General features: G+C 45.5%; 1 protein-coding gene across 2 annotated transcripts in view; it reads left to right on the top strand.

Annotated features, from left to right (window-relative positions):
* The first annotated feature begins 1966 nt into the window (after positions 1 to 1966).
* mxi1 (max interactor 1, dimerization protein) overlaps positions 1967 to 18412 on the top strand; it is a 28759-nt gene continuing 12313 nt past the window's right edge. Inside the window, exons 1-3 of one of the 2 annotated variants that reach the window (XM_034534892.1) lie at positions 1967 to 2330; positions 4823 to 4925; positions 9072 to 9101. In XM_034534892.1, the coding sequence (XP_034390783.1) occupies positions 2102 to 2330; positions 4823 to 4925; positions 9072 to 9101 (362 nt within the window). In that variant the 5' untranslated portion in view covers positions 1967 to 2101. Of the gene's footprint in view, positions 2331 to 4015; positions 4548 to 4822; positions 4926 to 9071; positions 9102 to 18412 lie in introns of those variants that run through there. The other variant, XM_034534899.1, reaches the window with a different exon arrangement.

The following is an 18412-nucleotide window of genomic DNA, read 5'->3' as shown; positions in this document are numbered from 1 at the left end:
CTGTGTCTCCTATGGCTTTAATCCGAGGTTGTTTTGACATACGTGTTGCATTTTCATTACTTTAACTGGAAAGATAGTGTGAAGAGGAATGGTTTGTTCCGTCAGTGTTGGGGGAGGCTACAAACAATCTGTAGGACATGAGCTATACATCTGAAGTATTTACCTTCATACTGTGACCAGTGATGCCTACTGGAGCTGCTTTTCAGTATTCCTCTATTCACCCTCCCTGCAGTACGTGACCTGACTGGTCCAACAGTGGCATGTGACCTGTTGGGCTTGTGATACCGTGTGATCCTTATTGAGAAGAAAATATGGTCAAGCCATAACAACTTGTCATGTCTGTGAATCGAAGGACATTTGCCCCGAAGCTATGCACTACAGGGGGCAAACGCAACCTAAAAAGCACAGCCAAAAAGGATGCACTCTGTAACCTCAAATGGGGAAGCTGGCCTAAAGTCTTAAAGAGGGTGTGGCCGAGCGCTTTTCTCAATAACACCTAACTCTACATGGGACTCGTGGGACTGCTTTGCATTGGGTTTCCTTCCTCCACAGCTATCCCTCACTGGGGGTTGAGAGGTGGGGCAGGGACCTTCAGAGATTCCCTTGTGCGTCCGACTTGAAAGTTTCTGTCTCTGTGAACTTTACATCAAACGGTCATGGGCTGCTGCTGGCTCTTTGAAGTGGCAGGAGGGGAGGGGGTATCTGAGCTGAATACGGGCCTCTGCCTCGACACGTTCCAGTACAAAACGAAGTCTGCAGCGGTGTAAAAACAGCTCAGCTAAAGGTCTAGTGAGAATGGCACAAGATCAAGGCTAAGGACTTATCTCTCAGTTACCATTGCTGTCACATACTGGAGCATCTACAGACTCACTAGTGTTATTTTACACATAGTTTTTGAAGTTACTCTTCAAGATTAGTGTTTCTACTGCAAGGCCCTACAGAGTGTGATGCCTTTCAGGTGTAGAATATCATGAAAGCAAACACTCACCTATCACAAAGTTACCACTGCTGCTACTTGACTGATTTTTCTACCAGCTACTGATGCTATAATATTAGCATTAGTAGGCCTGCTTCTGCTGCAACTAATATCAGTTGGCTATGTTTAGTAAAATGTACATTTATTTTGTTGGGAAGTAACATACTTCATAAGCAATGAAAACAGGAAATCAGTGGAGCTATTTCCAAGAAATCAGGTGTGAATTGTGTCCACTCATCCTCCTGATGTCAGACGGGTAACACCCTTTATTTTATTTTCATTTTCAGATTCTATTACTGTGTTACTAAATGCAAGATAACCACTGATCCATCTGTTTTCATCTTAACTAAGGGTTATAAAGTATAAACTGATAGAATAGGCATATATAGTGTACTCTGCATAGATCTAAGTGTGCGGATGTCTATTCTATCTATTACTGTGTTACACAACTTTCTGAAAGGAAAACATGTGACTATGCATTTATACCATACCTAAAGTACATATTTATAACATCCAGCTAGATTTAAGTCACGTCAATAATATTTCAATGCAGATTTTGAGCAACTTTTTTACATTTAAAACCAACTCTTGAAAACCAATGATAATTACTCGTGTAGATTTGTTTATCATTTGCCGACTTCGTAAAGTGGCATGCTGATATAAGTGAAATATCAGTGGACTACTGTAAAAGTATTCATATTACAAATACTTGTATCTCTTCTGATACCATCATTAGGCTACATTGCACTTATATATACTTTCTTACAATACATATAAATATATCCAACCCAGATTGTGTATGACATAGAATACTAAACGTACGGTCACATTGACATGTTCCTGTTTATTTGTTTTGTTTTATTATAGATAGAACAGAAAGATGTTTCGACGACGGGCACAGGGACCACGCAGACTCCTCAGACAGAGGGGGGCCGGCATCTCGTTTTCCCATGCACCACCATCTACTGACATTGGCCACTGCTCCACATTAAACACACCCCGCATTCAGAAAAAGCAAAGAGGAACCATCCGACCAGAGCAGCATCCACCGGTAGCTGCCTCACTGTCCATTGCAGCTCAGCACGTCTCCAGAACCGAAGCCGCACAAACTAAAGAGGTGGAAAAATGGCCAAAAGTGAGATGCAAAGAGGAAGTTTGAAGAGTGAGGAGTTCTTTTTTGATTCCGAGGCGTCTCTCTTGGATCAGCAAGATTTCGACATGTCGAGTTGCCCTTTCAATGACGTCTTCAACTCCAAAGACTCCCACATGGAGCAGATCAACACTTTTCTGAAAAACGTACAAGTTTTGCTGGAAGCTGCTCGGTTTCTCGAGAGCGCCGAGAGGAAGGACGGAAGTGAGTTTTTATGTGCTGCGTTTGATCCTTGTCATTTGCCTCTGAATTTCAGGAAAACAAGACTTCATTGTCAATAGTCTGAGACAACAAAGGGCTGAGTTCATTCAACTAAGCACCACTGCCTGCTATAAGTACCGCCTGCATCAGGCGAATATGACTGATTTATCCTTTGGAAGTACAGGAGAGCGTAATAGGCTCTATGCTTTTATTGGTTTCCGGACTATTTGTATCTGCATTACCTGCATGTTGGGCAGTGTGCATCGCTTTGCGCCTGCACAACACTCATTTCAGGAATCTGTATATATGTTTCCCAACTGCATAGATAAAGTTATATGACATTACGATTGCGTGTGTACGTGTGCATGTTGGCAACCACACCGATATAATAAATATGACCACATTGCAGCGCCCTCCAACTCAGTTTAGGATGATGTCATTGTGCCCCCGCAGACTCGATCGAAAAAAAGCATGTAACTTTATAGATATAACGCAAAGGACACGACTGAATGGTGAATCGGACACCTGCCAAACATGGAAACGTCTCGCCTGCCCTTTTGATTACATTTGGTATAACTTATAAACCCTTAATAAAGGGTTAATTGCAAGTGGCCTCTAAAATTGCAAATACACCATGGCCCACGTAGCATTTAATGGCAGATCATTTGTAATACATGCAATATTAAAAACTACTTTTCAAGAATGAAATATTAATGATGTCCTAGTTTCCTTTTAACAAGTCATGATTCATCGCTTTTTTCCATCGCTTTTCGTTCAGGGCTGTCGAGCAGAAAGGCTGAGCATAAGGGCTCATGCGCGTGGCAAAATACCTTTGAGTAATATAACCTATTATAATGTAACGTGGCGATTTTGCAGCAGCAGGTCAGCTCTTCTCCCGATTGTTTGCTTCCTGCTATTTGTGGGCGTGACCCACGGGTTTCCACATGGCGCAAAGCTCCTCTGCAGTTGGTCGGGTGCGAGCTCAACCCTCGACGCCTGTCAAAGCCATCCGCCAATCAGACGCCCGGTCGGTAGCGACGTCATGTGTTGCTGGGCCTGGCTTCAGCCGGCAAGTACACCCCTTTGGTCGTGGTGGATCATGGGATTTGTAGGGCTTTTTCTTTTCTTTTTTCTTGCAGAGGTGATTGGGAAGAGTGAATGTGAGAGGAAATAATGACACAAAATGAGTATCTGTGTTTTGTCAGTAACACATCAAACAACCGCTTCAATCGATCCATTAATGACTGGTAGCTTAAATTAATCATTTTTTTATTTTCGCAAAGAAATGGCCAATGCATATTTGTCATATCCTATTTATTTCAAGTCTGTGATCTAGAATAATGGTGAATATTTGATCATAATTTAATTATAATTTATTTCATCATTATAACCTCGACTAAACTTGGCAGGGATAATAATCACATTAACTTAAACACTATATGCTGACCTGTGCACCATGCCACAGATGTATGTAATCATTAAACGGACCTGCCATAATTAAAGGTCAGTCATGAAATAATTACGGACGGTGTTTTACAGTAAAGGCGTGCTTGTGAAAAATAATGTATATTAGACATTATTGTAAAAAAGGCGCTGAAAGACTCTGTTTCCCACAATGCACCGCGCAAGACCGGCCTCTCTTTCCACTGGGTCCCCGCCTCTCAGCTGTGCAGCTAGGTAAACAAACAGGAGAGGAGAGGAAACGAGCAGCAGCAGGCACTTTGCTGGCTCTGTGCTCCCTCGGGGGGATTTTATATTGTTTATATCCGTTTTTCTAAACATTTAATATCGTGTTTCCTAGACACTTTTAATACTTTGATACACTGATTTTAACATTTTTCTTATAACGAAGCCTGGCAAGGATTGGCTGTAGCTTGCCAGCTTGGAAACACTGGATTTTTTTTTTCTTCCCCCTTTTCTTTCAACGAAGGCTGCAGATAAATCAGCGAAGACACTGACTAAGATAATACCACGACGTCTTTGAAGTATCACGCAGCGTAGTAAGAACCGGTGTCCTCTCTTTCCTGTCATTAAAAAACGACCTGCCGTTGCTGCTTTTTGGCGAGCCTAAAGAGAGCCTAAAGAGAGCCTAAAGAGAGCCTAAAGAGAGCCTCGCTGACGTCAACAGCAGCCAGCCTCGGGACAGAATGACGGCTGTTCAGCTCATAAATGTCCAGCGGTTACTGGAAGCCGCGGAGTATCTAGAGAGGAGAGAGAGAGGTATAAAATTACATATCCAAAATGTGTGCGAAGCGGAGGCATGTGTCAATGAAAAGCGTCAACATCTGATCCGTTGACCGCTTTTGCCGTTTCACGACACACACACACACACACACACACACACCGACGTAGGAAGTGTTGTCCGCAAGTGTCACCTCAAATGTGAATCGGCGACGTGTACGTCCGCGTCAAGCTGAGGGATTGTTGCAGATATACTAGAGAAAAAAGTGCCCAAAAAACTCTCCAGAGCTAGCTAACACATTTTCTTTCAACAGAGTGTGAACACGGATATGCTTCGACGTTTCCATCAAGTCCGAATACAGACTACCAGAGGCAAAGAAAATTCCGAAATAAGAAGTTTAGCAGTAACCACAATAGGTAAGAAACGTCTCTCTCTCTCTCTCTCTCTCTCATCCCCGGGGCAACTGTGGGCACTATTGACACCGCATACTGGTTTTGCTTTTACCGGTAGGTCTTCGGAATGTAAGCTGCCTTTCACATGAGTTGTCCGGGGAACTGTTGCGGGCAGCATGTGCAGCTTGGTAGACACGCTAAATTAATTATGAATAAATAAATTAAGTTTGCATGGAGGTTTCTCAAACTCGAGACGCGTTTAGTAGCTACATGGGTACCACACCGCTGGCTGCTGGGAAGGGGGGAAGGGGGGCCAACCGCTCTGCTGGCTTTTCCTCAGCTGATTGTCAAACGGACTGCAGTGGCTGAGGTTAGGGACCGTGGTGAAAGGGGCGGGTTAAAAAAAGAAAGAAAAGAAAAACGATCCGTAATGCTGTGCATTCCGCTCACCCTGGTTGAATAAGGCCACAGGCGTTTGCTTGTATTTTAAATTGAGTAATTATTATAGTTTTTCTCCAATGCCAAATGTATTCTCCAGAGGGAGAGAGGGAACTCTTTGCCTTTTGCCCTAAAGGGGGGGGGGGGGGGGGGGGGGGGGGGGGGGGGGGGGGGGGGGGGGGGGGGGGGGGGGGGGGGGGCAGCTGCTATTTATGGCTGGTGTTGTTTGCAGCTTTCCAAAGGTGTGTACGTGGGGTCTTTTTAAGGATTAATGCTGTTCAGGGTAATCCGTTATTTGTTGTTAGACTTGTTCTATAGAATTTAAAGAAAAGCATGTTGGCACCCCTCGTGTTTTCTTGTCGGATGCATCCTCAAGCATGCACAACATCAAGCTGATGATGTGTGTTCTGGAGCTTGTGGTTTATCATCTATTCTATTGTGCAGCTGGATGTAACACTGTCTGATAATCACATCCTCAGCTGCTTGAGCCCTTGTCAAGCTCAATGCTCTTACTGATGAAGAAGCCTTTAATAGTAGGAGAAGCAGACAAGAATCTCCCAAGTTAAGACTCGTTGGTATTGTGTTTTTTTTCTTCTTATTGGTGCTAGGCTGCTTTGATTAATCTGTCCATTGACAGTCATACATCAAAAGCAAGCCCATCTCTCTCTCACACTCTCTCTGAGCTTTTTAATATTAATGTAAGAGCGGGCTACAAACAGGAAGTGAGCATTACTTATCATGAGCGCAGGACGCTGCCTACTAGTTCTGCATGGCAACAGTCATGATCAGATATAGGTCTAATGCTGTTGTCATAAAGCCCCCAAAGAGTTGCTCCTAATAGGGAAATTATTCACAAGTACACAGAATAAGGGCGTTTTGGAACAATATCATCTTCAATGTAAAAAGGAAATCCGCTGACACATAAACGCTTTTCAGGAAGCATCTTGGCCATCTTGGTGAACGACTCTTTAGGAGGACGAGGAGGGTGCACTCATAGAACGAAGTCCGCACAATTATACATATAAGACTGTGCAGGGATGATGTTTGATGTTGCTCCCTACAGAGACGCGTTCACATCTCACTCAGTGAGATAACACCATTTAGCTTTTAACACCTCTTCTCAGTCTTGTGTTGTGATGCCGTTTTATTTCATTCCCACTTGCACACCTCGCAAACCAACAAAACAGCATTATTTGTATACACATGTCTGCGTCTTTAGTGACCTGCGTTACCCACCGGTCCTATTTATGGCTCTCCAGACAGAGAATGAGGAGAAATCTTGATAATGATAGTTGTAAACCATTTTTTTCCCACCTCGCAGTGACATATTAAGACTAAGCCCGAGAGAAAAACACCTGCAACTGAAATATACATCATCTTCTATGTGTGTGTTCTGAATGTCAAACAGAGATAATTGACCAACGATGGCGTCAACATGAGATCAGCCCTGCACCACAGTCATATACATGTTCTTGTTTGTTCCTCATTTGTTATCACTTTGAGAACATTCCTCATTGAATGTTAAACTGACTTATTTGAAATATGATTACATATTGGATTGAACTGTGAGAGCCCATTTTCTTCAACCCCAGTGTGCTGTCGCGTACCGGCCTGCTCCGGCTATACAGTAGCTATACCATCTGAGTAGCTTGTTGAGGCTTACAGCGATAGGCTTATCTGACTCTGTCCTCGCGTGTCTACCGTTTATAGCATGGTTGCTTTATCTCATTGACCCACTCTGTGTGCTGCATATACATGCACACACACGCACACGCACGCACACACATAAACTTCAGAGTATGCTGCAGTTTGTGTGTGGGCCAGTGAGCCAGTTGATAATCTGTATCGCATTGTTGTGGAGCTCCAGACACAGAGATATCTGATTCAGGCGATGGGGAAAGAGGTCTGTGATGAAAAAAAAAAGCCAATGGGAAAGCAAGCTGACTTAGTTTGATCTATCTGAATGAGAGGACATACTAAGTGTGTGTGTGTGTGTGTGTGTGTGTGTGTGTGTGCCCGCACGCACGTGTAACAGATGGTGTACGTTACATCGGCATTGCCCTAAAATAGACTCTTCAGTACCAAACTTCTTTATCTGTGGGAAAAAATTGTAACAGGCCCCCGAAATACATTTATAATCATTCTTAAATCGTGATAATCAGCCGGGGGAAAAATGGACAGAATGACAGAATGACACAGCATCAGATTTTGGTGTAAATGCTGAAGAGTTTGAAAGAGATTACAACTCGCGATGAGGGTTTCCAAGCAACACAGACAGTGACAGCCGATGACGCAAGTTATGCTCTCCAAAATATTTGTCTTCTGTTAGCAAGACTATTGCTCTGACTCTCATACGGTTTCAGAATTTGGTGCGATCGCTGCCAGTAGAAAGTAATTAGAAAGTAATTTTATATTCACCGAAAGACTGAGACTATTCATTTTCTCTACAAATAAATCATTTTAGAGCAGTGAGACCATTTTTGAGGGTAGAAGTAGCCGGACCTTAAGAAATCACGCAGTTCTTTTATATGTGACTGGTCGGCGGATGCAGAACACAGCCGTGCATGACGACTACGGCGCTGTAGAATATGTTATGTGTGAAAACCCGGCAGAAGAGCACGCCTGTGAGCACTTAGGCTCTCACAGAAAGTGGCAGCTTCCATGTGAGCCCCGTGTCGTTCACCTGGCCACACACCGTTTCATGTTAAATCACATACGCCGCCACAGTTGACTGAACATCCAGTCTTGCGTACCCAACATCAGGAAATGTAATTTATTCAAATAGACGCGCACAGTGTTTTTATTGGCGTAAATAATTCAACTTGAAAAAAAGAATAATTTCCGCAGGGCAATTTTTTTTTTACTATCTGAACCACAGCCTTGGACGGGTCCCTCTGTCTTATCCCGCTCTGCCTCCTTCCTCCCCCATTCTTATCTCCTGCCTTCACGACATTTCCTGCTTCCGCGTTTTGGCAGCTCGGTATTAAAAACAAAAAGGAGACGAAAGAGGAAAGTCTATTGCAGTATTGATAACCCCACAATACAGAGAGTGCTGTGTACATGACTTAGGAGGAGTCTTGTCCATCATCCTCCCCCTAAAACCCGCCCCCCTTGAGGCGGACTGGACTGCAGTTTGTGTGGATGCGAACTTGGCCATTTAAGCATTAGGAGGAGGGCTTGTCTCCCTTCAGTATGTCGCCACACAAAGAGACTCTTAGGAACCAGCTGATTCACTTTACATTATTAACAGAGCACTGAACCCTGACTGCTGCTGTGTACGTGCGTGTGTGCACGCTCACACTTGCACACACACACACACACTCACGCACAGTGTGAACTCTAGTGGCTGCAGTGTCACACACACACTGAGTTGTGCTGTGCATTATTGAGGAAGAGGCTGCACAAAGCCACACTGAATGCCTGCCTGTCACATTGACGTTTCTTGGTGTACAGGCTCCAGTGCCCTGGGCCTCGAGTTGGTCTCGTTTGAGATTAATTAATAAACCCATAAATCCAATTCGTCACGGTAATTCACTGTGCCTATCTCGGGCCCCTGCTTGTCGCGCTCATAAAGTTCTAATCTTTTATGTTGTGCCTGTTTTGCCCATTCCGAGCGAGCGCATTGCTTTTTCAGGAGCAGCAGATACTGTGGGTCTGTACTTTGCTTGTTGAGCGTGTGCAAAACTCTGCATTTGCTCTCCATTTGACACCGTCTGTTTTCTGTCTTTGCAGGTCCACACATAATGAGCTGGAGAAGAATAGGTGAGTTGGCGTTTCCATTTCCCCAAAACATTTAACCTTTTGAATCGCAGAGCACGGCCTGCAGGCACATGCACACCCTCCACTGACATGTAAACAAGTCCATCAAGTCCTACTTTCATCGTACCCCACGATGTTTTTGTTGCCCTTCCTCAGGGGAGCTCTTCCTCTTCAACAGGTCCTCAGAGCTCAAAGTCAAGGACATTCCCTTCTCTGTGTTTCCTCCTTTCGTGCACACACCTTTTTTTCGAGTTATGCAACACTATGGTTGCCAGGCTAAGGGCATCGAGTTACAGCGGCAGCCAAGGGTGCATGCAGGCAGCGCTGGAGCTCAAAAGATCAGTGTTGTTTTGATGCAAATATTTTTTTTTACGGGTCGTGTTGGCAACAATGCCAGCCTTATACCCGGACAAAATGTCCTTTCAGTAGCTTTGCCGCTTGATCATGATTGTATTCTGAGTTATATCTCTGCATTCATGATAGTATCTACAGTGGAAGAAAAGTGGGGTATTCAGGGAGACCGTGGTTCGTGATGGTTTACCACGTCATCGTCTGAGGGAGCGAACACGGCTCTCTCAGAAGCCCTTATCAGATGGAGTTCACCCACATTGGGTGCTTGCTGGTGTTTATGCTCTGTGGCTTTGCAGGCTTCAAGAACCATGTCGTTAAGGGTTTTTCTTCGACACCATAAATAAGAGCGGCTAGACTCGCTGGATTTATGGTAAATGGAGAAAAGAAGCTCGCTTTCCATTTCATTATCTGTGAGGGTGTGGGTACAATGAAAGGATGTGGGAGGCTGGATCCATTCAGCGTAATTACTTATCACCTCGGCCTGTTTCTCTCACCATTCTCCCTGGCAGCCTTTGCTAAAAGGATGGGAACATTGGAAGGAGAGGCGTCCAGTGAGTTAAATATAGACAGGAGTTGATGTGTCATCTCGGTGCTCATACGCGTTGCCACACAAGGCCAGCCGGTCGGCTGACTTGCCTCGGCAGATTGCAGCACCCATGCGGTTTTGCATTTTCCTGTATTCCACCCACGCAAATACATTTAAAAAAAGAAAGGGTGCCGGCTCAAATGTTGTTTCTTACAACCCAGTGTGAAGGCTTTTTTTCGTCACTCCTTCCACATTCACGCGGCCAGGCACTTTGTAGTACGGCCTGTTCCTATGGCCATTTATGGGCTTTAGTCCTCTCTGCCAATCAGAGCAGACTAGTGTAAAGCCTGGAGATGGCAGGACAGAAGGGATCACTGCTGGCTTGGTTCAGCACTGAATTATGGATACTGCAGAGTTATAAACCATTAGAGAGATCATTTAATTTCACGAGATGAAACTGTGCTTGAAAAATGTGATTGTAAAAAGAAAAAGGGTGATCCACCCACTCACTTGTGCATTAGACAGTTGCTCAGTGTGTTTTCATTCCTGTCCTGAGCACAACATTCATTGATACCTTCATCCTCTCCCTCCTCCTTGTCCTGGCTCCACCTTGCTGGTCCGTGCAAACTTTTGAGGAGAGCTGCAGCAGAACAGAGTGTGCCGGGAACAGGCCGTTCTGTAAATCCAGATACTGGCACCCTGCTTTATTTCCCCCCCTCTTGTCTTCAGAGTGTAGCGTTGTTTGCTCAGTAGTTGAACAGTACAAGATTAATTCAAATTTCCATTAGCAAAGAAAGAGGGTAAAAATTGAAATTGTAATCCATCTTTTTAGAAGCACACTTAAAGTCAGAATCATTTATAACCCCCCCCCCCCCCCCCCCTTATTTAATCCAATTCCCTTTTTAAGCACATGCCTCAATGTAAGCTATATGTATCAGGCATAGTTGTTCACCCAAGTGTGTCAGGCTTATACCATGATTCTACAACAGCAGCGGCAGCAGCAGCCTTCGTTCCATCTCAGCAGACGTCCAAGTTTTGTAATTTGGAGGCAGCTCCTTTATGGTCCAGCCTGTCTGGGGCCTTTTTTCAACACTTATCAACCTTGTATATCTGCCGCCAGCCAGACGATATGCCTTGCATGGCTACCACAGGCCCTGATAACCTCTGTGGTGAGTAGAATCGCCGTGACAGCGGAGACCAAAGGATTCGAATATAAGGTACCGAAAGAGGGGGGGGCGGGGGGGCAACCAACATTCCAGATGCTCACACTGTGCGGCGGGACCAGATAGCATGGTGCCTCTGCTGCTTTGATCATGTACCTCCTAACAGCCCTATTCCACCCCCCATGTCACTATTAAATGACGCTGCACCAGTAAGGTTTAACAGTAAAAGGCCTCGATGCCCGGGCTTTGATCTCACAGCCTATTAGTTTCTTTTTCTTTTCAACATGTTGATAACAAATTTCCCAGCTCAGGTTAGTTGTTGGCTGATCCTTTTTGTGTTAAAGTGTTTTACAGTGAAATACTATATTCCATGGCCCAGGGTTTAGCCTGTTATTCTTCCATTTCGGATGATGACTCTGTTTATGGATAATCAATACAGCAGGCTCCTACTTGCTACAATAAATCCTGTCGCTGATTATTTACCCTCCTCCTCCACAGCGACCTATTCATTTTAATATTGTTTATCAAGGCCAGGTTTATAATACACACGGCAAATCATTTTTCCCCAGTGCCCACGAGGTGGAAGTAATATTAGCTGATTTTCTTCTTTTTTTTTACAAGGGAGTTAAGCAAACAGTGTGGGTTAAACACTTCTCAGTGTGTGCCTGTGGAATATTAAAAAGGATCAGTCTTGCCCATTAGAGTTGGGAGGCAGACCGGTTGTCCTTGGTTGGCATGTAAGGAGCATCCATGATGTCCACTCTCTCGGGACTTGTTTTTGGCTCAGTGGTATGCGAAATGGCAAATGAAGATAATTACGCCTCTTTTACGATCAAATTTGGATTGGTGTGGCTGACCTGCACAGTCAGTGTTTTTAGTTTCTGTGCGTGTGGGAAGGTTTATGACCTTGCCAAGATATACGGTCTGATTTTAGAGCTTGCTCCTCTTATTTAGCTTTGAAATATCCTTGAATGTTACTGTTACAACCACAGGACTGGTAGTTTAGTAACATGTACCCCAATAAAACTCCCCACTGAATATCACTGAATAGGTGTCACAGTTTCAAATGGTACATAACTCATGTATTTCCATGTTATCTTTTTCTTATAACCAGTGGGCTATGAACTCAGTGCACTTGTTCCTGCCTTAAGGTTGGATGAGCAGTCCAAACATGAATACGCCAGGGCTACATTTTGTCTGGCTGTGCTGATGCTTCTATGAAGAAAGCCAAACTGCTGCAGCAGTCGTTCTGTTGTCTGCCCAGTGAGTGCATGCTATTCTCAGGCTCTGCTGCAGGGCCTAAAACTGGGACCATTTGTTCTGACCAACGTGACGACTTGTAAGCTTTTCTTGGCTCCGACAAGCGGCTTAAGGGACTTGATCTTTGGTCTGGTGAGCCCAGCTAGAGCACGCACACGTGCAGGGGCACCCTTACCCCTCCTGCACCCGCCACGGGCCACCCGGTGCTAGTCCCTTAAGAGCCTATCTTGGCTTTGGCTTAGCCTGAGTGGACGACGGTGTCAGAGGACCAGGAAGGTAATTGACAGGTTCATGGGATGAGCGGAGGGATAGGTGAAATACACCTGACTAAGGGAAGCTTGAGCAGCACGCAAGCCTGTTCCACACTCCCTCTGTGTCAGCGTGAGCATTCCTAACTCGTGATTAACACGATGACACATGAGCCAGTATCAGGGTGGGTCTAATCACCACAAACAGTCAGGCGGTGACAGGTTGTGGCTGCGTGTCTGTCAGTGTGGCAGGTGCCCAGCGGTAACGAGGAGATCATGTTATGTCCTTAAACTTAAGTTGGCTCTTAAGATGGTGAAACTACCTCGTTTAAACTGTGTACTTTGCACCCCAGGAAAGCACTTACTCTCTTCAACCAAGACAAGATACTTGCGTTTTCACTTGTGCCGTGTGGGCATGAAGCTCTGAGTCGAGGTTGAGGAGGAGTGCATTATCCTGCATTGATTCGCCTCTCTGTCACACCCACCTGCTGGGGTTGCCAGGTTTCTGACAGTAAAGAGTATTTACAGGGTTGGCACTCTTAGTCACTCACCTTATTTTAAGAGAGGCATGAAATGCCATAATTTGAGATAGATATCAGCTACTTGAAAAGTGCCAAGTGAACTTTTATGCAAACACTGCAGTTCTTCACACTGCTGCGGACATACCCCGACATTTCCTTGCGGCTCGCTGTCAGATGCCACCCGACAGTGTAAAGTCAGATGTCGCCATTGCTTTGCCTCACATCCTCAAGAGCCGTCCCCACATAGATGTTTTGGAGACAGGTGGAAAGAAGGCCCCTCGCAGGGGATTGGATGTCAGCACTGGAAGGCTCCCCCATCACTCCAGTCTTGCCTCGCCCATCTGACCCTTGACTCATGTCATGCTGGCTGGCGCCTTCCTGTTGTGCCCTTATCCTGCAAAAGTGCATCTGCATAGCATTCTCTGGCGGGACAGTGTAACCAAACAGAACAGGGCCGGAAGGGCACACAGGCTTAGTTTTATTTTTTAATGACTGAAGTGGGAACATTTTCAGTGATTTATTTGTGGTTGTTCAAATGAATCAACTTCAAAGTGGGGACTGTGTGTCCAGGCTGTACTGCAATATTCTGCAAAGTGTTCAGTTCCTCCCACATAGTGTGCTGCTCAACCTGTTCCATTATTGTGCAGAGCTTGTTGATAAGCCCCAATGGTTGAGTCTGCGATCACATGCTGTTCCTGAAAGAAATGCTCCGGTTTTTCCTTCCCCCGTCCCCGAGGGACTTGTCACGTTAGCAGCCGAGCTAACTTAATCTGTACCTTAAGGAGAGAGAGAGAGAGAGAGAGAGAGAGAAACACAAGGCAGACTCAACTAGGCTAAATCTGACTATGGCTTCTATTTTTAGCCGTACAGCTGGGGAAAAGCGGGGAAACACCACTGCCTTCTGACCAATCATAGAGCTTGGCATTTCACCAATGAGAGCTGAGAGATGAAGGAGCAGCGAGACGAGTCTCCCTCCACCCCTGACTCTCGTAGTGGCTACCTTGCATCCTCTCTCATCGTCGGTGCGCGCCACTAAATGTCATTATTAGTGTTGAGAAGTGAAGTCCAACCCCAGTCCTCCGTGCCAAGTGACTTAGCAAGATAAGTTAGTGAGTTTAACCTAAGGGAGTGAGAACGCGAGTGTATTAAAACACATCCACAGCTGTAAAGAGGATGTGGTCTGACAGGGCAACCCCCTCCCACACACCACCCAGTCCCCCTCCCTGCCCCCCAGAGCCAACATCTGGCTGGATCCCCTTGGCTTTACACCTGGCCCATTTTAGGAGCCAGGCGATATTGAAGTTTTAATCCAAAGCCTCTGCCATTCCCCTTCAGGTCACACAGGGCTAAAGGGCAAAGTGATGGTCAGTGTCGCCGGGTGCAGCGGGATTTAGGAAGCAAGCAGATACAAGTCCGGTCACATGATCCGTAAGCGTATGTGCTTTTAAAGGGATTTGGTGAATTCACCAAAGACGTGTGAACCGTTTATTAAATTGGTTATTTCCCTTATAGGTGGTGTGCTTGTTGTACAGTGCACCTAAAGGCCCGCCCCCTCCTCTGTCCCGCTTGCTCCGTCCTCGTCTGTCCCCTCTGTGGCTCTTCTTCTACGGCCTTCTCTTTCATCAATGCCATCTCTCTCTCTCTCTCTCTCTCTCCTCCAACCTTTGTCAGTGGAGCAGATTAAAAGGCAGTGTGCACGTGTGAACTAATCCGTGTGTTGGTGATGGGCTTCGGCCCCAGAGTCTCTTGGCCCCCCCTCCCCTCTCTCCGCTCCCTCTCTACTCCAATGAACTCTGCACGTGTGTACGTGTTTGTGCACGTGTTTGTCTGTCGCTGCTGCTTGAAGGGGGCAAATTATTCTTTCATCCCTTTCTTTTCAAACCCAACCGCCTTATGCTTCGCCTCTGTCCCCTCCGTTTTCTCTTCATCACAATCTGTCCTCCATCCCTCCTCTGCACTTTTGCGACTCATGGCGGATGCTGTTTGTGGCTTCGGCGGGTTTAACAAGCATCGGTCTGCCTAGTAATCAACTGCGTTTCGCTTTATTTACCAGTGGCGGCCTTGCGATTGGTTGAGCGGGAGTGGGGTGGGTGGGTTCCTCCAAATTGATTTTTGACCACCACTTGCATTTTATTGCCCCCAGTTTCCAGTGCGGTTTCAGCCCCGAATCATATGCATTTTACTGTGAGCTTTACTGCAAATTGGAAAGACTCTCTCTCTCTCTCCTCCACACATGCTGCACCTCTTTTTTGGGATTGAGGTCACGAGTGCCTGAATGCTCAGAAATATCAAAGTCCCTTTCCCACCCACCCACAGGCAGCAATGCATTTTCACACCCTCTGCATTTATTTTTCGTTCCCCTGACATCCAAGCAGAGTATGGGTCATCATCCAGCAGTTCCCATGGAGTCCCTTAATAATTGTTTAATTCCTCAGACGAGGAAGCGGCTGCTGTGAGTGTGAGTGTGAGTGTGAGTGTGAGTGTGTGTGTGTGTGTGTGTGTGTGTGTGTGTGTGTGTGTGTGTGTGTGTGTGTGTGTGTGTGTGTGTGTGTGTGTGTGTGTGTGTGTGTGTGTGTGTGTGTGTGTGTGTGTGTGTGGAGAGGGATGAGCATTCCCCTCATTCCTCAGCCATGTTTGTCAAACTTAACAAATGTCAGTTTGGACAGTCTAGTAAAACCCTTCAGTGCGATGACTGAACCGTTACGACTTGGGCTGCAGGGAGGTGCGACACCCACGTAAGAGCAGATTTTCTTCTTTTTTTTTCAAGAGCATCCAGAAGAATTGAGCTGCTCGTGTTAAAGTATCTATCAAGTTGGAGAACTTTACTAACACTTCTGGTTGAAGAAGCCTCATAAACGCTTACCTGCTGTCACTGTCAGATAATAAAACAAAGCATTACCGGTTCAGTGCCCTCCGTCCCGTGTGTGTCTTTTGTCGCTCCACGACTAGAGCTTAGCTCTTAACCTTTCAGGGTTAAATTTCCACTGATGTCATCTATGCATAAAACATCTACACTTGTGGCAAAGCTTGCATGTCTGTCATGTGTTTTGCCGTAGTTCCTAGTCTTCATTTGGCTTAACATTTGGCTTAACATTTGGCTTAACATGTGGCGTTGATGGAAAAAGATTTGAGTCAGGATTTTAGCCGTTTGCCATCTGAACCCAGTGGTACTCCGGACAGGCTGGCTCTCATTTGTGCCCGTGACTAGTTTCTGGGCAGATTACACAGGCAGAACACTCCCCCTCCTCCCCCACTCTGTATCTCACCCTCTCTATCTCGCTCCGACTCTGCGCATCTATCCCATCTGTCTGTGTTTCATAAAGGAGATGAAGGATGCATCAGTCTGTCAGAAAGAAAAGAGAGCCTACAGTTGCTGGAGGGCAAAGATCGCTCTAATCTTGTGTGTGCATGTAAAACACGACGGGCCGACTGGACTGTGGACCAAATGTAACTTTCGCCACACCGGCTCAAATGTAGCTTTTCGTGTTTGCCTATTTTTGCCTCAGTAACAAGGATGTCATTTAAAGTCGTCCAAGAGGTTAGTCTTAAGGTCCAATGAAGAGCTAGTGCATTGTCCAGCGGGCATGTATGACACTACAACGCGAGTCATGTGCCGTTCATGGGCTAACGCTAAAAGAACATCTGTCAAATCATAAATCATCCGAAATGAAGTTTTCAACATGAAGGGAAACCTAGAATAATGATTTCACCAACCCAATCCAGAGCTATTCAACATAGCCTTCATGTGCGTTTGTCATTTCCTGAACATGCCATTTATAGCTCAGATAATAAGGCTGTAGTTGGCTAAAGCACATACGGCAGGCGCCAGTGTTTTTCAGCCCGGCTGTCGGCTCTTTGATGACTGTTCCGGCAGTCAACCTAGTGAGTGGTAGTTTCCTTCTAATAAAAAAAAAAAAAAAAAAACTATTCAGTCAGGTGCCACAGTCTGTATGGAAGATACACATCATACACAAGACACACATCTCCTTCTCTCATCATCACACATGTGATGATGAGAGAAGGAGAGTGACGACCCCCCACCCACCACACACACACACACACGCACACACACACACACACACACACACACACAATGAAAGAGAGACAGAACGACATAGGAGTCATCAAAAACAGAGAATCCTAGAAGAGGCATCTTTAGCATAAAAAAACAACCCCGCCCTTTTGTGTTAACTCAGCGTTTTCAGTAAACAAAAGGTGGTGAGGGACTGTTGTGTTTCCTGTAGCTCGGTTTTGCGTTGTAAATGCTTGTGTATGAGCTAAAGCGCCTAGGGCACGGTTGTTAACGCACATTTTTAGGTTTGTTCTCCTGATCAAATATTGCACTCAATTTCACTATGAATTAAGCCACATGCAGGTACTTTATGTCATTGTATTCCACTTCCTGAAAACAAAAAAATGTTCGCCCTCAACAGCTAGAATATACGTTGTGATCAACAGCGATCCGTGCAGTCACAGCAAAGCATCATGGGGCTACCATGTGGGTTGGCCCCGCTCCTCTCCATGTACATTGCATGTCAACATCTGTATAGATGGCTGTGCCACATGTTTGCATGTTGTCTCACTGTACGTGATCTGGGAGAGGGAGCCTTACGTGCGATTCGCCTTACATGCGATTCGCCTTAGCAAACCGGTCCGCACCATTTGAGCCAACCGGTATCTCACGCTTAATATTTTAACCATGTAATGATGGATTTGGGATGTTTTGGAAAATACACAAAGCGAAGAAAGAAAAACATCTGTGCCCATATTTTCTGTTTGATTTAACTGCCCTGCAACACATAGTGAGATCATTGGCCCTTGATTTGATGCAGTGCTCAGTGGACATGGCTTAGTCTACTTTAAATGAGGCTTTGCGTTGCAAAATACTCAAATCACTCCAACAGTCTTTGACATCGCTGTGAATCGGGATTTGTGACTGCTTGAAATGGGCCTCGACACTCGAGAAGGAGTGAGGCAGAAGAGGAACAATAGCACTCCCTTTCAATGTCAAGTTTCTATTTTTTCTCTCTCCAAGAGAGCCCGTGTAATGATGTCTTAATTTCCTTTTGCATGTCAATTTAGAAGATTTACCGCTGAGACGGTCATTGGTGATGTGTAATTAGTGTAATAACTGGGTGAAGGGTCAAATTTCCTCCCCCTGGTGTGTGTGTGTCTGTGTGTGTGTGTGAGGTGTGTGTGTGTGGTGTGTGTGGTGTGTGCGTGTGTGTTAAATGGGTTTGAGAGA

This window comes from Cyclopterus lumpus, chromosome 1 (assembly GCF_009769545.1).
Source record: "Cyclopterus lumpus isolate fCycLum1 chromosome 1, fCycLum1.pri, whole genome shotgun sequence".
Taxonomy (NCBI): domain Eukaryota; kingdom Metazoa; phylum Chordata; class Actinopteri; order Perciformes; family Cyclopteridae; genus Cyclopterus; species Cyclopterus lumpus.
The sequence above is the reverse complement of the archived record's forward strand: the minus strand, read 5'-3'. Positions and strand labels throughout refer to the sequence as shown.